This window comes from Typha latifolia, chromosome 6 (assembly GCF_019914945.1).
Source record: "Typha latifolia isolate L0001 chromosome 6, TyphaL0001v2, whole genome shotgun sequence".
NCBI classification, from domain to species: domain Eukaryota; kingdom Viridiplantae; phylum Streptophyta; class Magnoliopsida; order Poales; family Typhaceae; genus Typha; species Typha latifolia.
In genome coordinates this window covers 12,486,312-12,509,600 of record NC_133091.1, presented here as the reverse complement: position 1 = coordinate 12,509,600, position 23,289 = coordinate 12,486,312, and the positions used below count along the sequence as shown (strand labels likewise).

Genomic DNA, 23,289 nt, shown 5'->3' with positions numbered 1-23,289 from the left:
AGGTTGAATGTCCTTGAAAGGTAAAGAATACGATGAGAGAGTGCAAGGAGTTGATCAAAATTTTCAACTGGTTCAGAGTGTAGCACATTTTTAGAGCTGGGGAACAAGGCAGTGGACTGAGCTGCGCGCCGAGGAAGGAATGTAACTGACTGTTGTATTATTGGGCCTCTTGACCCTTTCCTTAGATCTGTATTCAATTTTGTCTTTTGACTCCAGCCTCAGCGTCGCTAAAGCTGGGGCAACTAAAAGCTAATAGTAGCTCTTAAAAAGGTTTCAATAATTACAATCTAGTAAATATTGATAAGCCCAATATTGCTCTTGATTCTGAGATATTATTCTTCAATTTATGTTCTTCTCTCGGTCTAAAACTACTTAGACAGGAATACTTTTAGATAGATAGAAAAATTGTAACTTATATTTAATAAAACTCGAATACAGAACTGGACTGTGTTGAATATAATCTGACCCACTTCCACTTAATTGGATTGTAGTGAATATAAGTCGAGCTCGTCAAGCTAATTTTGAGCTCGCTTGAATTCGATTCAAGCCAATTATAAGCCAGCATAACTGTGTGTGGATAAAGAATAAATCTCCTCTTGGATAAAGTCCGTCTCCGTCGTTGGCTAGCGCCGAACCACGTGGCATACCTCGTGTGAGCTGGACGTTATATCCGATTCGGCACCACACACCGTCCGTAAACTACACCACCATTTCGTAATCCGGCCGGGAGGACATCAACGTACTTTTATATAATTGAAAGGGTATTATAGACATTTAAAGATGCGACGTACTTAAATTTCAATCCTCGCCCCCCTCCCCACGCCGACCTCGGAGGCAAAATATGGCACTGCGGCTAACGTCTAGTAGCCTTCGGCTGCCTGTATTCCCAAATTGCCCACCAAGTTCCAAGAAATCCGCTCCGATCTCCCCGCTCGTCTTCCTCCTCCGTCGCCCCCGAACCCAAGCTCCGGCGTCCTACCGCCGGCGAAGCGGCGGCACCGCCCGGGCTTCGCCCCCTCAGCAGCAGCAGCAAATGGAGGAGGGAACGGATCGAAAGGAAGAGAAGGGCAGCGAATGGGGGAAGGTCTCTGCCGTTCTCTTCGACATGGATGGAGTTCTTTGCAACAGCGAGGAGCCGTCGCGGATGGCGGCGGTCGATGTCTTCGCCGAGATGGGCGTCTCCGTCACCGTCGACGACTTCGTCCCTTTCATGGGAACCGGTAATCTCGTGCCCTTCCTTTTCTTGATTAGTTATCCAAGATTTTGGAAAATATTTAGGAAAATGTTTCTTGATTTCCATATAATTTTCAAGATTTCGAATTCTGATGTGCTGCAAGAAAACAAACTAGATTTCGGAACCTTAGATTCTTTTTCTTTCAAGAAGTTTATGTGGGAGATGAGTGGTGTAGGTGAGGCCAACTTTCTTGGAGGCGTGGCTTCGGTGAAGGGAGTTAAAGGGTTCGATCCTGAGGCAGCGAAGAGACGGTTCTTTGAGATATACCTCGATAAGGTGAAACGGGTTGCAAGTCTTTCTATTATTGGCATTCTTTTTTTTTTTTGGTTTTACATCAAGATCAAAGCAAATTTATTGGTCGAGATGTGAATATGGTTTTCTTGAATGCAGTATGCGAAGCCCAACTCTGGAATTGGATTCCCAGGAGCACTTGAGCTTATCATGGAGGTACGTACTCAGTTGGTTGGAAGTACTTTGTATTGCTTCAATGCTGATGCATAAGATTGGTTCTTGCTGCTTGAGTGCAGTGCAAAAGAAATGGGCTTAAGATTGCTGTTGCCTCAAGTGCTGACAGGATTAAGGTGGACGCAAATCTAGCAGCCGCCGGATTGCCTGCATCACTGTAAGTTCTGATTTGTCGTTCTGTAGTAGTCCGTATTCTTTCTGTCAAACTATGAATTGGATTATTAGAGTTAATATTTTGTACGTCAGTCAACTAGTTACAAATGGCATAAAAAATCTCTGATCGTGTAGGTAAATGCAATATAAATTTTGTAGGGGAACGTACAGTTATGTAGGCCAACATGTTATCCTTGTAGTACTTATAGGGTGGTTTGTAGTACCCATATTTTGTAGTTCCTATTTGGTGTGATCTCCTGCAGAAGAAATTTCTTTACCTGTCCAATTTCTAATGTTATCGACACAGTTTCCATCAAATAGTTATCAATTATACTAATCTTTTGTGTCTTTCCATTCTAAGGATAACAAGGGATTTCCGGAGTCGATACTGAATTATCAATTTTTTTAATGTTTGAAAGTTTCAGAAGCATATTTCTCTAACTTACTATGATAGACTAGTTTCTTAAATAATAAGCATATGTATACCTTTTATGCAAACTGCATACTATGGCTATTGATTATTGCAACTATTCTCACAAGCTGCAACATCTTACTTGTATTTAGTTTTCATCTTTCTCAATATTTGTGGATCTGATAATCACAATTAACCTGTTTGAATGTCAGGTTTGATGCGATTGTTTCTGCTGATGCATTTGAAAACCTGAAGCCTGCTCCAGATATTTTCATAGCAGCATCCAAGATCTTAAATGTGGAACCTAGTCAGGTAACTTGCGTCATTTACTATATGAAAGATTAAGCATACTAATTACTAGAGAGGATTTGAGATACATAGGTTCAATTTTTTTTTCCTATTCCAGATTTTCAAAATTGATAATTATTATATTCTTTTCTTTCTTAAAACACATATAGAATGCATATGTTTCAGTCCTTTTTTAACTTCCACTGTATAATCTCTGCACCACTTTAGTGTCTGTAGAGCTGAACTGTAGATTTTACTGCAAGAAGGTTTAAAGCTATTGATTTCTAATCCTATACTCCATAGTCCTTTCTTGTAGGTAGATATAAGTACATTGTCTAGCAACAATTTCATATTTATCCTATATTTTGAATATAAAAATTGGTTTACTTTTCTTATAGTCCTAACAAATAAATATCGTATCTTCTAGTTTATCTGTTTACATGCTCTTTCTTGAGGAATGTGTTATCATCTAAGATGCTCTCTCATTTTTGTATACTTGACACGTCTATCTTATGTGAGCATGCAGTCTTAGTAAAAATTATTTCATTTCTCTGAGTTCTTCTCAGACGTTAATGGTACTTATGGCTCCCAAATTTGCTAGTGTATCGTAATAGAAGATGCTCTTGCTGGAGTTCAAGCTGCAGAAGCTGCAGAAATGAGGTATGCATCAGACAATAACTTAATTTTCTTCCTTTATGAAGTTTTGGAGGATGGCTTCAAACAAAAGAATACATGCAGAGTATTTTGAATTACAGATTATTTAAGTTTCAGTATCATGTCTCCATGTGCCTAGCCAATGAGTTATGATCACACTTCTCCTTGTATCTATGCTTGGTGGTTGTTCAATATACACGTGAACATTGGACTTTCATGAGCATCTGCCACACTTGGAGTAGTCTGTATAAGAAGTAACTATGGGCATAAAACCACAACATAACTGCCAAATCCTGTACTTGTCTATCTTCTACATCATGCTTGAAATTACTTTAGTTGCTTGACCTTTGCTACATTCTAGTCTTCTGTGTGTCTTATGTTCAAATCTCCTTCAAACTTTCAATCTTCTTGTTTAATGATTCTACAAGGTCATTTATATGTGTAATGTACTTGTATCTCATCACTTGCAGATGCGTTGCTGTAACTACTACTCTAACAATAGAGTCTCTGCAGCAAAGCAGTCCATCACTCATCAGAAAGGATATTGGAAATGTTTCAATTAACGACATCTTGTATGGTGGTTCTTCTGTTAATTGCAGTATGTAGCTCACACATAAGTAAAATGCCGTTTACATTTTTTTTTGACAATTGTAGCATTCCAGAAGCTAGAGCTTCCAGTTAGACTCATCAAAACTATTGTAACTATTTTTTATTTCAAGAAAATGTTTTTCACCCTTCTTTTGTCCTTAAATTTGTCCATTTTAAGTTTATTAGTTAAGTGGGGTTCTATACTGCCTACATCATTTCAATTAGTTTTAAATTCATTTCTAATGGATTAGAGATTTTTACTCTTTCCTAATGGGCACCATTAAATGCTGATCACAAGAAGTTGCTGCAGATGAGATGATGCAAAACCCTCAGAATAATAGTTCTTTAGGAAATACTTCTTCAGAGCCGCTGAATGGAAAAATAGGCACTGAATTTGCTCATGAAATCAGCTCTGCAAATCAAAAACGCTATTTTCTTGGAGGGTAAGGTCAGTTTCACAATATCTAGAAATTAAATTTGTTTCTGCAAGTGTATCATGGGTATCTCTTGCTACTAAACCTTGAGAACATCTTTCAGGAACTCTCTAATTCCCCCAAATTATAATTCTTGAAATTTGAAAATTCTTAACTTGATATGATATGCTTTGGATTATGAAAAAATTGCTAAACTATAAGGCTGGCTTACCTGCTATAGAGTTCTTCGACTGATTGGTACCTAAACTCATGTTGTGTCAAGAGGAATACCTAGAAGCAGTTTATTTATTTATTTATTGTATTTCTAGATGCTGCATCTATAACTTTAATGAGAAACCAACATGAGCAAAAGCTTTAGATCCTTCCCTCTTCTTTTTCTCACGGAAGGTTGAGAAACCATGTCTTGACACCTATTTAATTTGGAAAAACTTTCTTGTCTATAGCATGCTACTTCTCGAGTTGTATAGTTTTTGTAGCCTCTATAAGAAGATGAAAAATAATGGTGCAAGAATCCAACTCGAGAAATAGTTTTTCCTAGATTAGATGGGGCCTTCTGAACTTGGCATGTAAATTGCATCCAAACTGGATGGTTTCATAATTTCATGTTCTGAGCGGGCAGAAATCTCTTCTAGTTACAGCTAAATGGTACCTATCAGTCAGTGGCTCAATGCTTGTTAGCTTTGTTTCGTCTGTAACTAGCTGTTGAGAATTGAAACTTGAAAGCACTGATTATCTTTTAAGGTCTCTCTGGACTTACATTTTTTGAGCTCATAACTTGAAAAGCATAAATGCCAGTTAGAACCTTAAGAATTATTATTTATTTAAACAGCCGAATGTCTGGACTATTCTCTTTAAGTTAGATCTGAAAAGTTTTTCCTCATAATAATGAAGTATGTCTTCATTGTTCGTATACTTATTTGTGGAAAATTTTCCTGATGGAACTTTCTGCAGTCACCTTTTGAGCAATTAACTGAGGGTCACTTTCTACTTCTTGTTCTGATTGGTTTTGTAGTACCCTTTTTGGTCTAACAAGAAGGTTTCAGAAATAAATTCAGGATGCAGGGTTCACGTCGGGAGATTTTGAGATATGGTAGTTTGGGAATTGCTGTATCTTGTCTCCTCTTCACTATTAGTAACTGGAAGGTATTTTTAGTGCTCCTGTGTGTTTTAACAAATTACTTTTCTTTCAAATAGGCGTTTTGATACAATTTTACTTAGCACTTGCATCTTGTTGAGTGCATCATTGACTTTAAAATACGTTTAATCAAGGAATGCAAAGCGTATATCATCCTTATTTATGAACTTGTGAAGCTTCAGAATTCAGAACATCTTTACAAGAAAATTTGCTGATTATCAAGTGTGAATGTTGTCACTATCAAGAACAGAATGGATAAGATGCCCAATACAATATAGGCACATTGTATGGCTGAAGACATGAAAGAAACATGGAATTTAAGCAATATTATATTGGAGTCATTAGATATAACTCGGAATAGTCCACATCATCTGCTGACAGTAATTTGACTGGTAAACTATTAGGGTTATTATCATCCACTATGTAGAAGTGCTATTTATTTTTTTCTTTTTGTCTGAGCTTCTAAACTGTCTTAAACATGAAGAGTTTATCTTCTAGTAACTAGTTTACCTCAAGAGATCATCAAAAGTTCTTGATCCAGTAATTCCTTTATTCTTTTTAAAAACCAATATTCTGCATCTAGTTGCTACGTGTTCTGCATTCAGTCCCTCAACCTTATGTCAACCTTATGGCCATGATTACCTGGAAAGTCCTCCATGAGCATTACTATTAGTAAGAATAGCAGACTGAAAAAATTTTAATTAGTCAAATTATGACATGTTGCTTCCCGTTCATGTTTGGGGACCTCAATTGAAATGGATTGTTCTCAAATTTTTAGCTCCAAAATATATATGTTTCATTCTGACCAACAAAAAAAAGGGGAAAAAGAAGAAAGAGGAAAAAAAATTAACTTCATCCCTTGAGCTCTTATTTGCATGTTATACTTATAGATTTGATTGCGCAGTAAAACAAGAAAGTGGTATCAGCTATGTTGGACTAATTAATCATTTCTATGTCCAATAAGTTAGACCAACTCTTAGATATATTCTCAAGCATGCATTATTGTATTTTCCATTTTAATATGTTAGTTGTTCTTTCTTTATGTAGGCTATGCAATATGCATCTCCAAAAGGTCTGCTGAATTATTTAACGGGGGCAGGTCGTTCAATTTTTACTCAGAATGAAGGTATGATTTATTTCCACCTTTTCATTTTCTCTAGTTTTCAAGTTTTACACTGAAAAGTTTGCACATTTTTTTGGGCTCTCATGTACCTTCAATCACTGATGCAAAGGCAATGTGAATTTTAATGGCTTAATGCCACTTAGTGTTGTTGGATGCTGAAAATCCAAAGATGAGACCTGCTCCTTAGTTTGGTGCAGCAGTTTGGCAGCACTATAATGTGGTTCATTTTCTTTGTAGCTGTGCCCCTCATGAAAACAATTTCCTAATTTTGACCTTGCTTTGGCCTCTTTGTCTAGGATAACGAAACAAACTTAGTAATTATTTTTTCTTGCTTGCATAAGATGGGGAAGGGGTGTAAATGAGTCGAGCTTGAGTGATGAGGTGGGCTCATCTTAGCTCGAAGCAAGTAGATGTTAGGGTTGAGCTCCAATGGAGTTGGCCATGGATGGCCGTGCCGGTCAGCACTTGCCGTTCCAGTAATGGCACAGGGTGTGCCACACATGCCGACCTGTGCCGATCATTGTGCCATGTGGAGCATTTTTTTTAAATTTTTTTTCCTATTTTCATCAATCATTATCAAATCAATTGCTCCATTGATCATTTAGAAGCCTTAAATAAAATTGATAATAATAAGACTAGAAATGATAATGATGATGGTAATGGTGATAATAGCGAGACTCAGTCTAGTGTCGATGACGATAGAGATGAGACATGCGTTCCTGTTACACAACTTTTTTAGAGAGGTATTATTTTTACAAAGGATTTGAGTCTATAGGTAGCAGAACATCAAGAGAGGTACACCCATAGGATGATGAGTTCATCATAATTACCATCATATCAATCACACCCATAAGAGCCAGAACACTTTTATTATACTCCATATCCATAATCTGTATATGTTTATAGTGTGTCTGTGGCTGTTCGGTGTCGTTCATTATCGTGTATGTTCAATATCTATATCATATCATAGGAGAATTATAAAATTTTTATTTGTATGAAGACCATATGAGACGTTATAATAAGTAATACTATCAGTGAATAAGTTTTGAAGAATATCGACAATATTTAATGCAACATTCTTATGTTATTTTTGTGCAAGCAAATGAAGTCTTTAATCTTCCTCGTCATTGTACGTTCAACTAGATATTAATTTTAACTATTAAACTATTATCAATTAATATTATGCCTTTAATTATATTATGAAATGTTTAATCATTAATATTAGTTTTAATAAATATCTTCAATCATAGTATGTGTTGAATAATATTTATATTTAACTGTTGCTTTATTTTAAAGGATAATGGTAACCCTACCATTAACTAGTTCATTTTCATTTACTAATTTATTACTTTCATAGTAATAGAAATACATGTCCTACCGAGATAGAATTTGTAACTTGCTATCCTCTTGCCTAGCAGACAAAGATCTACCTCTAATCCTACTCATATTGGACCTAGTGCTCAGGTAGTTTGGCCAATAGTAGGTCAAGAAATATTGAATGGTGATGTGGGCAAGGGTTTTTGAAGAATACAAATAACCTCCTGTTTTTTTTTCTAAAATATGTCATTTTAAAAAATAATCTAAAGATAAAGCATTATTATGTAGGTTTAAATCTATTAGTATATATATTTAAACAAAAAATCAAAGATTGACATATCGAAGACCTAAAAATATTTTTAAATATCCTGAAAAGTTTATTAAAAATATCATAAATACGTGACAGTGGCACGTGCCACTGGCATGGCTATCTTTGGAGCTGGCTACGTACAAACTCAAGCTTGGCCTAATGTGCTCCAACTACTATGGCATGCACAGGAACCTACTTACCACCTTGAATTTCAAATAGCAAGGGCCCACAGGATATATAAGACCTTGTTTGGTTTGAGGCTAAGCTCTGAACTAGATTAACTAGTCGCATTTCTTAGTCTTAATTTAAGTACCTTGAAATAGGCTTAGTTAATTTGGTGTTTAATTCTGAACTAGGCTAATAGTGCATTTATTATTTGTGATGTGATATAAAAAAGTGAAAAAATATTGGTTTTCAAGGGAAATGCATGATATGTGAATTTGACGTGCAAAAATACCCTTTTCATGTCACGATGGTGGTTATTATTATAATATACAAATATTATATGGTGTATTATAATGTTATAATATTATAGTATTATAATATTACAATGTTTTAAAATTATACTATATGAATATTATAATAGGGTAATAGTTTAATATTATATTATTATAATATTATAACAAGCATATGTGAGCTTAAGTGTATATTTGAAATAATTTGCTGACTTATATGGTGACTATGATAGCTATCTGCGAGCTTAAATGCATAAATGCCAACTTATATGGTGTCTATAATAAGCATTTACGAGCTTAAGTGTATATTTGTTAGCTTAGCGTCTATAATAGTCATTTACAAACTTAAATGTATATTTGCTGGCTTATATGGTGTCTATAATAACCGTTTGCAGGCTTAAATGCATATTTGAAAGGATTTGATAGTTTTTTTAGTGACTATAATAGCAATTTGCGAGTTTAAGTGCATATTTAACACCCCCTACTTGCATAAGTTTCAAATTCCAATGTAGTGGATTAGAAGACTAGGTTCTCATTGTAAAAAGTGGTACACCAGTTGGTACAGTTCAAGACTTTCCTGCCCAAACATGAAGTTTTATGTGCTGATCAAAGGATAGTAAACCTGATGTAGTTTTTCTGAAACTTGTTGACTTGAATATGCATTTTTTTTTAAGACGAGGGTTAACTTATAAGATTTCAAACATTATCATTTTCTTCCTTGACATCTGATGTAACTTGAATATCTATTCTGAAGATCGATGCAGATACTGCATCCTATGTGGTGTAAGAGATAATAGTTCCACAATATGCAAGTGACATTTTTTTTTCTTCTGGTTTAAATATAGCTGTTACACTTGTTTACAATATTACAATTAACATGCCAAAAGTAGTCATGCAGCTTATATCCTTCTATTCTTTATAGGACAATCACAACTGTCAAGAATACAGCAAATTAAGAACTACATAGCTGATTTAGAAGCTAGGTATGTATTCTATGTGCTCAATCTTCATTACTGTGCATTTTGGAAGATAGGCTTTGTTTAAGTTTTCTATGTTCTACATTGTTAACAGTAATACACCCTCTTTTTATTTTTGTGAGGGGCTCTGCTTCGGATGTTCCTGAGTTTCCACCAAAGCTTGACTGGTTGAACACAGCTCCTCTTCAGTTTCGTAGGGTAGTTTTACTTTAATCTAATCAACTTATCATTATATTGTGGTTTCATGTTTTATGATGCAACTATTGGTAATTTCATTAGTAGTAGAAAGTAATTATAATCATTTTGGACCAATGTTTGCTAAATCCATAGATCATGGTGGCTAATATATCACTGAAGATAAAATATCAATCCATCTGATATTATGGAACTGAAGATAAAAAGTATTGCTATACTATTGTACCTGGGCTAAATCTGTTATGGAGTGACAATGTATCATAGGACAACATAGTGTGCATCTGTGCGATGCTTTAATTGTCTGCTTCTTCTGACAGTTTTTCAATTAGTAATTTGACTAATTTCATAAATTGTTATAATATTGAATTGCTGGAGTAAAATAATTGTATGTAAGATTAACGTAGATATTTCATATAGTCGGGAAACTTTCTCGAAATGCGCATAAGTCCAATAGTAGTGATTAGTTGATCAAAGTTATATAACTGTTGACCATGCATTGGCAATGACTTGTCCTACTTAGTTCCCTCCTGGCAAGATGATTAAAGTCAAATAATCTAACCTCAATGAGTTCCATCCTTGTTCCAATTGAGTAAATATTTTTATAAATGCCAGTTTAATCAGTACTTAATAATTAAATTTTAGGTGCTTTTTGGAATACTTTTGATATATTTGTTTAACTCTGGGTTCATCTTCGTATATTTGTGAAATTTAGGTATTAATAATATTTTAACCATTTTCACAACTACTTTAGTCAAGCTCTGGAACAAATAAACCATTCTATTTACTCCTTGGATTCATGCATAGTAGGATTCTAATACTTATAACACCCATCCTCGACCTGGCACGACATGCGCACTTGTAGTGGTATTGGTCACTTGTTTAATATTTTAGGTGGTAGAATGATCCGATAGCTTGATTTTGCAATTGGTAGAAGCAATGGCAACTTTTAGGGTAGTAGAACGATTTGATACTTGGATGCATACTTATACTCTAGTCCACGTGAGAGAAATAGAAAACCTCTTGCTTTTTGTTTGCTTTCTATGTCTCTTCTAGTTTTTTCCTCTCCAACTTTGATATTATTAGAGTTATATTTATTCATTTATTTATATGTATGGTGGCATTGTATAAATAGGCTAAGACTCTCTCTTATTTATTAAGTAATATATTTTCACTAAATCTCCTCTTCCCTCTTAACCCATTCTAGGATTAGATCTTGTATTGTTTCATGGTATTAAAGCATTTTGATATCTAGGGATATCTTTCACCCTTTGGATCTTTCCTCCAATAATCTTATCTTATTGCTCGAAATCCATTATCGAGCTCGATTCTACTTCACTTTTGTTGAGGACGCCACCGGTCTTCCTTCGTTGAAATAAGAGGCTTCCTTTGTCGAAATCGGTGCATCTTCATTGCAGTCTTCCTCGATTGCATCACTTGCCCGCTCCACTAACTCGTAGGACGCTTCTCCGGCCTCCTCAAGCTCGTGAGCAGCTGTCAACTTCATCCCGGTTCCTCGCGAGTAGCTCTGACTCCAACGCTAACTTCATCAAAGCCAAATTTGGGGACCAAATCGATCTCATTCTTTGTTGACGCCAACTTCTCCCTTGCGAGCAACCACTGACCGGTTCTGCAGCAGCTGTCGCCTGGTTCCTCTGCGGTCATCTTCATGCTGTCTTCTCCCCTTTTGTTTCGTCGCCTCAAGATCATTGGCTACAACCATTCTGCCTAGCTCCTTGGCTTTGATCATTCTGCCTGGCTTCTTGGCTGCGACCATTCTGTCGTCTTGAGCTCATCCCGGTTGCAGAGGAATAAGGCTTCTTCCTCAAGGGAATATTTGCTTGCTTGAATGATCCTGTTCAAACATGATCGATGAAACTGCATTGTTTCTAAGGTTATCTTTTGATTGTATTGCTTGTTAAGTTAGACTCTAAATATGTGGAATGCAACCCTATGATGGGTATCGAATGAATTAAGTTTCTTCCACAAATCTTCTTCTCTCCTTCGCTCTTGTTCCCTCTTACCACGGTTACGCTGCCTCTAATCTCCTCGACTTGCTTACCACCCTAGATCCTTAAGGGAAGACCCACTTCTCCCTCTTCTTTTATTGTCCCTTCAATCCAAATCTCTCTATTAAAACAAAGATCATAACAAGTGACATCAGAGCCACAGGTTCTTGGACCCATAACCACCACAAGATCAATAGCCAATTGACGCACAGCCATAGAGGTGCCCACAAAAACCAAGCCTACCACGCCCGTGGTGTCGACGGGTAGGACTGTTGTGAGTACGAGTGCGACTCCGACTGGTTCAGTGCCTACTATTGATAACCTTGTTCTCTCTTTTCTAGCAAATGATGGATCTACAACGAACACAGGAGGAGGACATGAGAGGCATGAGGGAGGAGTTGCAGAACCTCGCAGCCACCATGCGCATACCAGAAATCCCAACACCAGCAAACCCAGCCGTGGCGATGTTGCCTCAACCGAGGGCTAGGGGAGCCCTAGTCCAAAATGAACCCTTATTGCCACCACCCATTGTTCCTAAAGGACCTTATCAAGCCCCCTACGATCTACAAAAATGTGCAGAAGGGGCGTGTCCAGATCTGAATCCCAACAGCGCTGAGGCAGCCGTGGGTTGGCCGAATCGGGATGACCCTGGTTTGCGCCAAGAGAGAGATGACCGGAGACATTGAGAGCACGATGTACAAATCCTACATCCTCCTGCCATTGGACCTGAACTCACGTATGATATGGGGCGTGACAATCCTATGCGCGAAAGAACCGCGAGACTCAAGTTCCCTAAGTTCCAAGAAGGTAATCCTTTGGATTGGATTTTTCGTCCTGAACAATTTTTTATGTACCAAGGGACAACAGAAGACGTCAAAGTGTTATTGGCGAGCTTCCATCTGGAGAGCAAAGCATTACATTGGTGCCAATCACGTGAGCGCCCACCTGATGTTCGATGGATGGTCGGCATTCATAAATGCCCTATCAAGGCGCTTTGGAAGTGCATGCTTTGAGGATTACAATGCCACCTTATCCAAGCATGTCCAAAAGATGTCGATTGATGCCTACCAGGAAGAATTTGAGCGTATTAGTAGCCGATGTCGATCTCAATGGCTGCAAGAAATTCTGGTCAACACTTTTATTTCCGAGTTGCGCGAGGAGGTCTAGATTGATGTACTTTCTCTACGGCCTAGGACCTTGAGCGACACCTTTAAGGATGTAACTAGGATGGACCAGAAGCATCAAGCCTTAATGAATGCTACTAGGCTTGACTGGAACAGCAGATTTACACCATGGACGACTAGGGCAATCAGCATGCCGAGCATAGTTGCGAGAGCACCAACGGCCACAACAGGGCCGAGGGCCGCCCCAAGGCTTGTACTAGGAATTTGAGGTGGAGCACCCCCTAGGGTCTGTACTCTCACACCTGCATAGGTGGAAGAGCAATGAGCCAAGAGATTATGTTTCAGGTGCGACGAGAGGTTCACTCCGAGCCATCGTTATGCTAGGGCAACAGGCAACGTTATGTTGATTGATGGGCATAAGGAGAACATGGAGGAGGTTGCTCGTATTTTTTTTTTGCTCTCTATAGAAAACCCCAATTTTTTTGCTGCATAATGTTCGACAAAAAGCATTAGTGAGAATTAAATTCCTAATCACCACCTGTTCGATGAAAGGCATGAAATGAGAAACTTTCGAAACGCACGTGTCACTTGTCCAAGAAATTGTGCGTGCTCTCAATTTCTATGAGAAGACGCATGCACTGTTTCTTGACTAGCCCGTCCACTCGTAGGGTCTTCTGGGCGCTCGTGCTTGAGTATGCGAGCATGGAGATCTCTGCCGGTACATCCTCCTTTGGCTCCTCATATACCTCCTCCCCGGTCTCGAGCGCGTTCGAGCGCGATAACTACGTTCTCTATATTTGCGAACATATGCAGGCGGTTGAATGCGCTAAATATGTTCTCTATATTTGCAAATGTATGCAGACGTTCGAACGAGACTTTCCTGCGTTCGAACGCGACAGCCATAATTTTTTATTTCTTTGAAAATAAAGGTGACTCAGCTCTAGACAACTAGGTCCAATCCCAGAGTCCTGAGCATAAGGGCTATCGCCGTTATGACATGTCTGCTCGTCGTCTTAGAATATCTTGCCATGTCATTTTTCTAGAAGAGGTACTCTTCTTTACCTTTGATGCCTTGGCTTTCTCAGACTTATCCTATTTGGATCTTCCTACTCACATATTATCTCCCATCCCCTCAGATATCATTAGTCCAACCTTACCATCTGCCTCCCACATGCTTGATATTTCTCTACTCATGGGCACTCCTATTAGTTCCTCCTGCCCTCTGGAGCGCTCTCTTGTTAGTCCCTAGACCTTCCAGAGGAATACCCCCCTTCTATGACGACCCTGCCACACTTGCAAGCCGTATTCCCCTTATGCAGCTGGGTCTTCCTCTCCTATTAGTGCCCCTTCGATCGTCTTATTCTCTACTATGACAACTCTTGTATCTGCTCGTCACTATCTAAAGTGTGAGCATCGCCCTCCAAACCGGTATAGATTTTTGATGTTTTTCACTTCGTATTATTCTGAATTTCACACCGTTCTTACAACTATCCACAACAACCATTAGTCTAGGCCTTATTGTGAGGCAGTCTAGGTTCCAGAGTGGCAGCAAGCAATGGTAGATGAGCTTCGGGGCTTTAGTAAATGCATACTTGGGATGTTGTCCTGTGCCTGCCCAACATCGTGCCTAAGCTGCAAATAGATCTTCAAGGTCAAGTATCGACTTGATAGATCCATTGTCGGGTACAAGGCTTGTTTGGTTGTTTTGAACTTTACTAAAATGTACAACATAGACTAGGAGACTTTTGCTCCTATTGCTCGGATGACTTTTGTTCGTACTTTTCTTGTAATTGCTTTCAGTCGCCAATAGCCTCCATATTAGATTGATGTGAGGAATGCGTTTCTTCATGGTCTTCTTGACAAGGTGTAGATGGATCCTCCACCTGGTTTCCTATTTGTTCTGATCATATCTGTCAACTACGATGAGCCATCTATGGGCTCAAGTATGCTCCTTGTGCCTGATTTGATCGATTTTGCAATGTTCTAAGAGACTGCGGATTTCAGGAGAGTCATTCTGATGCATCCATGTTTATGTGGTCTTCTACTCATGGTTGGCTCCTCCTGCTCTTATACGTTGATGATATAATTATCATCGGAGATGACTTGGCCAACATTCACTTTCTTTAGTAGTATCTTTAGTGCTAGTTTGAGAGGAAGGATCTCGGTCGTAATCAATACTTTTTGGGTGTCGAAATTGCTCAATTATTTCACGATCTTCTGCAATCCTAACAAAAATATATTATAGAAATCAGTCATGCCACCGTCACTGACACTCGTCCCGCTGCTACCCTAGTTGAGCTCCATATGAAGCTTTATCATAATGACGGTTAGCTTCTTCCAGATTTGACTAGATATTGTTAGTTGGTTGGGGCTCACTTCTATCAGACCTATAATTGTGTCGATATCTCTTATGTTGTTGGCTTGCTGCTTAATTCATGCAGGCTCCTCAATGTGAGTAGACTAAGCTGATCTCATGCGTATTTTTCAATATTTTTGTGGCACCATCACTCGCTCTCTTTATGCCATTGATTTTCATCTTGGTGATGCGGGCTTATTTCAATGCAAATTATGCTAGTGACAAATCTAATCAGAAATCTACTACTAGAATCTGTGTTTTTTCTGAGAAACCCTCTAATTTTTTAGCGCAACAAGAAGCATAATGTTCTCTTTCTTCAATACTAAGTCTGAGTATTGTGTTATGTGTGATACAATTAAGGAGAATGTTTGGCTTCGTCGCCTCCTATCTCAACTCCTCTTTATGTTGATAATGACAATGTGAAAAAGTTTGCCAAGAATTCTATTTTTCATGAGAGAAGGAAGCATATGCACTATATTCGACAGTAAAGATTATTTCCCTTCATTACCTCAACACTAAGGAGCATATTATCGACTTTTTCACGAAGCCTCTTTCCTTTCTGCGCTTTGAGCATCTATTTAGCAAACTTTCGGTTTATGATCCATCTTGAGTTTGAAGGGGGTATTAGAGTTATAATTATTTATTTATTTATATGCAGCTTTGTATAAATAGGGCTAAGACTTTCTCTTATTTATTAAGCACTACATTTTTACCAAATCCTTTCTTCTCTTTCTCTTTTCTCCCCGAGCCCATTCTAGGGTTAGGTCTTGTATTGTTTCCAATATTAATATGACCAACAGAGCCAAATGATTGACCATTGAGTTTTGTTGTTTCTCTTATCAAATGCTTCATCTTGGAAGTTCCATCTGTTTAAAGCAGTTTTTCTCGGTCATCCAGGTTTTCTTTCTCATGAAGTGACTAAAAGTAAATTTTTAACCTTTCCTTTTATTTGATGCAATTGGAATTTCATGGAGTCTTGCTTATGTTTACTGAGAGCATTTTCTTTTCTTTCATTATTTCTCTTCTGAAATACTTATCTTGAATTTATGTACAAAATGATATATGCACTTATGATCACTGTGGGTGATATTCATTTTTTATTTCTAATATGCTGCAGGATTTAAAAGGAAGAGTTGTTCTGCTGGATTTTTGGACCTATTGCTGTATAAACTGTATGCATGTGTTGCCAGACCTGGAATTTCTAGAGAAGAAGTATAGTGATAAACCTGTAAGCTCCTCTTTTCTTCAGTAATTGATAGATGCGATGAGCTTTGGCCATTTTGATTTATGAGACCTGTCCTTAGTGAAGTCAAATTTCAGTGTGGATAAATAAATGAAGCCTTAACAAGATTATATCTGTAGGAAGTCTTACCTTCTTAATCAGATTTGATTTTGTTAGGGTTATTATTACAGCAAGTTTTTAGTAGATTTATCTTTTGTTGGAGGAGTCAATGGCGTTCTAATAAATTTGACTTTTTGTTTTTGTGTCTTTTACACATGCGTTAGATTTTTTGGAGTTTCAAAATGCTCGTATTGTTGGCTACTAAAATCTAAGTATGACTTTATTGTCTGCAGTTCACAGTTATTGGTGTACATTCTGCCAAATTTGATAACGAAAAAGATCTAGAGGCAATCCGGAATGCAGTCTTACGCTATAACGTCACTCACCCAGTAAGTCAAAAATTGCAAAATAGCTTGAGAAGAATAACATCATCCTATCGGAATCTTTGAATTTCATCAGAATTTTAAATTAGTCATTATTGTGTTTTTGTAAATTTCTTTTGATATTGCTTTAAATTATAATCTAGCAGTGACCTAACTTAGACATATGTTTCAAGTCAGATAGTTAATGTTAGTTGAGTTACTCCAGTCATCTTAGACATATGCAAAGCAAGGTGAGATTGTAAGTTAATGAGACGTAAATCTTGATATTTGTTGGAAAAATAGTTCGATAAAATGGGGATGATATTAGAAACTTGAAAGAATAGTTAGAAAAATTAATATGAGAAGAAAAATTGTGCTTGAAGGCTGGAATCTAGTGGCATGAAATTTCTTCGCGAATGAGGCTCCTAATAGCAGGTTAGCACAGATAAAGCTAGAACTTCTTGCATGTATTTGACCTGAGAGAGGTATGCAAACAATTATATGATAATGAGAGACATGAAGTATTCCTGACAGATGCTTTCAACTTCCGTTGCAACTGATTGTACTAGGAGACCTCAAATTCAGCTGAACTAAACACTTATTATATAGCAGAGTTAAATTATATTTCCTTGTAGGTCTCTGTACTAGTTGCAGAACACTTCTAGTTACATTCATATTGCAAGATAGTGTCCTCTCTGAAGCTGAAGCTCATTTAAGTTGCTGATCATGTTTTGACGAACATCTATGGAATAGATTCTGTCCATAAAGAGCTCTATATTTAAGAACTTCAGAAGTGCATAATTAGTTAGTTTTCATGTTTGCTTATGATTATTTTGTCATGGATAAAGTGTGACAAATTCTACTTTTTATTTGTGAACATAAAAGGACTTTTCATGTAATTTCTACAATTTCTTTCTGTTGCTCTTGTCATCTTCTTTGATTTTAGAACTTCTCTGAGGAGGTGCACCTTTATCTTTCATATTTGGAGTGTCTTCCAACTACGTATTTGTTTATTTACTAATGCAAAGGAAAATTTAGGAAGAGGGAAAGGGGGGAAAGACTTAAGAGGTAGGACTGTTACTTAGCTGTTTATATATCATGATCATATAAGAAATAATTGTTAAGAAAGTTCCATGGAATCTAGCACAGTTACTCTGAATGCGCATGCTGTGTAAAAAAAGAAGTTAAGCTGCTGATGAGATAAAGAAAACTTCCATTATCTTTGCCATCATTTAGTAGTAATTACTAGTTTGTTACCACTAATGCAAGAAAAAACCCTGAGAAAAATTCGCAAGAGCCAATGAGCTCCTTAGATTCCTTCTAAGTTGAAAAACGTAAATGAGAAAGATGATGAAATTGTAAATAGAATTAAATTCATAAATGAGATGGTAAATAGGATCAAGTTCATTAGGATCAAGTTCATACTTCATACTTTATCCTCAAAAGGAAGTTTTGATGCACTGCACCTTACATTATCATGGCTATTTGAAATCGTAATATGTTTATCACTTGTTAGGTCACAGCTCATATTTAGGCATGGAATCCAATTTTGGCCAATCCCGAGTCTGATTGACCGAAATGGATCGGGTTTGGCCATAGCTGATCTCAATCCAGCCGATCCCATCTGATATGGGTGAGAGAGAGAGAGAGAGAGAGAGAGAGAGAGAGAGAGAGAGAGAGAGAGAGAGAGAGAGAGAGAGAGAGAGAGAGGTGGGCTATGACAGTAAGAGGGAGAGGAAAAAAGAGGAGAAAAAGAGATAGCTGCGGTAGTAAGAGGGAGAGGGAAGAAGAGGAGAAAGAGAGAGAGAGGGGAAGAGAAGAGAAAGAAATAGAAGAAATGGAGGAAAAAAGAGAGAGGTGGGCTGCGGTAGTAAGAGGGAGAGGGAAGAATGTAGAAAGAGAGGGGAAGAGAAGGGAGAGAGAAGAAATTGAGGAGAAGAGAAGGGAGAGAAGAAATGGAGGAAAAGAAAAGTTACGGGATGCGACGATAAGAGGGAAAGGGAAGAGAAGGGAGAGGAGTAAAAAAAAATTTTAAATCATAACAAAAATAAAAGTTGGCTTGTAAGAGAGAGGGGAGGAAGAGAGATGGGGTTTAGTTATCTTTGAGTTAATACATTTAAAAAAAAATTAGACTTCATGTTTGAGTAATTTTTAGTTTCTTTATTTTTTTTATTTTTTTTTCTAAATTTTTAGGAAAATTTACATATTTTTAAATAATATTTAGAATTTTACTTAATTAAATAATAGTCTGATCCGATGTGGGCAATATAGCCGATATATATTGTTTTTTCAGACGGCCAATTCCGATCCTAATACCGAGTTTCAGAACCTTTTGTTTACGGGTATCACATAGAAAGAAGGAAATATAGCATGTTCTACTCATTGAAAGATATATCACGTTTAGAGCTATCAGATGGAAAGAAGGGAATAGAGCGTGTTTTACTCATTGAAAGATATATCAGAAAACAATGCTTGTATTCTTGATTACTTACTGGATTTAGTTTGTATATAAATTACTATAAAATTCTGTTAGATGGTGTTAACTTACCAACTATGTTAAAAACTTAAGTTGTTAGAGAACGATATTTTTTATATTTTATATTTTACACTTCCACACTTTTTGGGCTTGAGATATTTTGAAAAGCCTAAGAAGTGGACTTTGACATAAATGAGTGGAGGTTTTATATTTTATATAATATATGGGCTTGGCGAGGTTTAAACTTAGGACCTCTGCTTTGATACCAAGTTAATTCATTAGCTACTCTAAAAACTTGAGTTGTTGGAGAACAATGATCTTATATTTTATTTACACAATTTAGTGAATAGCAGCATTTGTTAGGAACTACAAATTTAAAAGAACAAGGATTTTTCATTTCACACTCTACTTCATGTGTTTATTGCAATTTACACTATCTCTTTTCACAATTTAATTCGATCCCTGTGTTTTTTGTTAAATCACATAAAATATCCTACTCAAGGTGATTTTTTGAAAATCCAATGACAAATACAAGGGTCAGGAGACTCAGGACTCATGATACTTTTTGGTGTTTTACTAAAATTTAGGGTTCAAATTAAAATTAGTAGATAGGTGTAAACTACAATAAACACATAATCCACGGTGTGAAATGGGAAAATCCCCTCAAAAAATATTATGTTGCTTCTGACTCCTTTGGTATAAGAACCAAATAACTATTATATATCTCTCATAAAAAAATATTTATGTCTCATCATATCAACCTCCTCATCTTATCTGATAGTGCACAATGTGACTTCTTTCTCTGTTAACTTTTTTGAAGTTTCATGTTATTCAAGGTTGTTAATGATGGTGATATGTACTTATGGAGAGAACTGGGTGTGAACTCTTGGCCCACATTTGTTGTTGTTGGGCCAAATGGAAAACTTCTGGCACAACTATCTGGCGAAGGGCGTAGAAAGGTAAGAGTCCTTCCTTTAGATAGTGCTCGTGAGAGCTCTCTTAGATTTTCACATCAATATTTGAGTTATTGTATAGCTGTATCACAAATATTTTGTTTCTCTTTCTTATTTCGTGTTGTATCGGTTAATTCATGAAATTGACATATATGCTCAATATATGCTTGGTTATGGCCTTAATATTGTTTGCGGAAGGAATAGAAACTTTGATATTGTTTAGGAGTTAGGATTGCATTTTTTATGAATTGCCACCTAAATTGTAGAATGTTTTTCAAATTTTGGCATTTTAATGCAAACCTACTAGCTTTTGCATGAGGTTAAGGCTCGAGATCCATTTTCATCTTCACTTCTCTTGAGAAAATAAATACCCTGTTATATATTGGTTTATGGTGATTTGTGTAGAATGCAGATATAGTGATGGTTCACATGCACGAGTCATGGAGCTTGCAAATTGAGTACATGTTAGAATGTTAAACATAGATGTATTTTATCTCCTATTGCTCTTATTTCTTAAATTTGAGTAAGGTAGGAGATATTTTATGTCAAATGACTAGAAGAGAGAAGAGTGAGGGAGAGAAGAGAGAGGAAGAGATCAGTTGAAATTGTTGTTGATTGAATGGGTGGGTTTAAGTAGGTTATCTTAAACCCATTTAACCTTAAACTGATGTTTAGATATAAAATTAGTTTAGTGCTCACTAAGCTAGTTTAAAAATAAACCCGTACTCAATCCAAATGAAAACTTAAGAATTAACACCAGTATTCTCTAACAAGTTAAGCTTTTAGAATAGTGATTTAACATGATAAAATGGTAAGATGTCCTAAGTTCAAATCCCACTACCTTGATGTTTTGAACACAACATATCAAGTATGTTAAATGTTAAGAATATAAATAAGTAAAATTACTATTCTCTAACAACTTAAGCTTTTAGAGTAATCAATGAATTAACATAACATAGAAAGAAGTCTTGAATTTGAATCTTGATAGATGTCTATTAACATATAAAAACCCGTCATTTAATTGAAATCCATGTATTGGGCAAATATAAAAATGTCTTGAACCTAGACATGAGGGTGTGCTAAGAAAATAAAAGATGAAACCACTTGTCTCTAATAGTTAAGCTTTTAGAAAAGCTAGTGAATTAACAGAGATAAAGAATTTGTGCAAGAACGTAGGGTAAACATGATCTTCTAAAGCAAGGTCCCTTTGTTTGTTTAAACTCACTTGTTCCTTTCTCCTTCATGATAATTCTGGGCTGGTATTACAAATCAGTAGTGAAGTTATGGTTTGTGCCTTTGTGGAGTGTGGATTATGGTTTTCATGTAGCCTCTATAATTTAAGTATGAAAAATAGCTTGTTACAAATGGAACTTCTAAAATGTCAATGCCATTGCAGTTGGTACAAATTGTTGCTTATATATTTTGAGGATTATGTTAATATATCGGATTGTTGGAGCAATAGAGAAAGCGACATATCCTTGTGCTCTCCTTTTCTTCTTCCATGAGGTCAGCTTTATTGAATACATATTGAACAACTTAAATTCCAGGCACGAGTAATTATTACAGGTTAGCTTAATGTTGCTACTTGCTAGATGAAAATCAATCTTTTCTTAAAGATCACTATTTCACTGCCTATTCTTGAAGCATAATATGTTGCAGTCAGACTATAAGTAAGTTTCACTTAGCCACTTACCTCAGCAGGTATTACTATTGTTTATGTCGAAATGCCAACATTATTTGACTCTTCCAGTTGAGTGATAAGACTACTTCTACCTTATAGATTCAGTTTCCTTATCTTGCACATTTTTGGGAGTAGCTTAACAACCGTCAGAATGTCTTTGCAGGATCTATCATCTTTCATAATTGTCTATAGTTTATATCAAGCAACATAAGCTAGAATTGCATCTGGAGTATGACTAAAGTAGATGCAGAACATCCAGATCTGTCAGCTTATTAAGTTTCCCTGATTTAATGTGTTACCTCTTCTCTTATTTACTTCTCAGGTCATTGTTATCACTTTATTGGCTTTCTGGAAGTATGTATTTCTCAGATTTCTTCTCTGTCATGATCAGATATTCTAGCTTGGCTTTCTTATTTCTTTTGTCAGGATCTAGACGATTTTGTAGAAGCAGCACTTCAGTTTTATGGGGAAAGGAAATTGTTGGAAAGCAATCGCATTCCCTTGGCTTTGGAGAAGGATAGTGACAGTCGTTTATTAACAACACCACTTAAATTCCCTGGCAAGCTTGCAATTGATGCGCAGAACAACAGGCTGTTTATATCAGACAGTAACCATAATCGAATAGTGAGCATTCTTGATTTTACATTCTATGCCTCCTTGGTACTTGTCTTTTTATTTAAAGTTGGTTATATTTTTGCCCAGTCATAAGCTAACTTTTTTTTGGTCTAATTTACATCCAGACATATAAAAATAAATCTAGTTTGTTACAAGATTAGACTTATTACTTATTAGCACCTCATTTTTTGTCCTTTTGGAAGTTAAGGTGGTCACCGACCTGGAAGGAAATTTTATCACTCAAGTTGGGAGTAGTGGAGAAGGATTGAATGATGGAACCTTTGATAATGCATCCTTTAATCGTCCTCAAGTAAGGAGCACAACCCTATCTAAAGTATCGTATTTTCAGATCTTTTTCCTTATGTAATTCCTTTTTTTCATTTTGGTTGCCAATACAGTAATAAGACATAAATCTGAAGTAAGAAAGAATTAGTAAGATACTGATGCAACAACTCCTATATCGAAGTGTGCAGATACAGTTTATCTTTAGAGGTTAAGATGATCTGCATTGAAATGATTGAAATTTAAATATTCCATTATGGGCATTATCTTTTTTGCTTTTGATCAATTTGACATAATTGGTTATCAGAAATTCAGAGCTAACTCTGAGTTAGAGCGATTTTCTTTAGAGTGAACATGCCTAAGGAAGTCCAGCCATTGGGCAGAATGAGACAATTCGTAGTTGGTTAGATTA

General features: G+C 36.5%; 1 protein-coding gene across 3 annotated transcripts in view; it reads left to right on the top strand.

The window, feature by feature from the left end:
- Positions 1 to 798: 798 nt before the first annotated feature.
- LOC140790633 (protein SUPPRESSOR OF QUENCHING 1, chloroplastic) overlaps positions 799 to 23,289 on the top strand; it is a 37,664-nt gene continuing 15,173 nt past the window's right edge. The window contains exons 1-17 of one of the 3 annotated variants that reach the window (XR_012109426.1): positions 799 to 1,220; positions 1,410 to 1,510; positions 1,625 to 1,681; positions 1,762 to 1,856; positions 2,477 to 2,576; positions 3,154 to 3,212; positions 3,677 to 3,804; positions 4,105 to 4,237; positions 5,272 to 5,371; positions 6,411 to 6,489; positions 9,491 to 9,551; positions 9,668 to 9,743; positions 16,344 to 16,454; positions 16,802 to 16,897; positions 20,183 to 20,305; positions 22,407 to 22,604; positions 22,804 to 22,905. Coding sequence is in view for 2 of the 3 variants with exons in the window: in XM_073140787.1 (XP_072996888.1) it covers positions 842 to 1,220; positions 1,410 to 1,510; positions 1,625 to 1,681; positions 1,762 to 1,856; positions 2,477 to 2,576; positions 3,154 to 3,212; positions 3,677 to 3,804; positions 4,105 to 4,237; positions 5,272 to 5,371; positions 6,411 to 6,489; positions 9,491 to 9,551; positions 9,668 to 9,743; positions 16,344 to 16,454; positions 16,802 to 16,897; positions 20,183 to 20,305; positions 22,407 to 22,604; positions 22,804 to 22,905 (1,998 nt within the window). In the remaining variant the exon portion in view is untranslated. The remainder of the gene's footprint in view (positions 1,221 to 1,409; positions 1,511 to 1,624; positions 1,682 to 1,761; positions 1,857 to 2,476; positions 2,577 to 3,153; positions 3,213 to 3,676; positions 3,805 to 4,104; positions 4,238 to 5,271; positions 5,372 to 6,410; positions 6,490 to 9,490; positions 9,552 to 9,667; positions 9,744 to 16,343; positions 16,455 to 16,801; positions 16,898 to 20,182; positions 20,306 to 22,406; positions 22,605 to 22,803; positions 22,906 to 23,289) is intronic. The other 2 variants (XM_073140788.1, XM_073140787.1) reach the window with 2 other exon arrangements.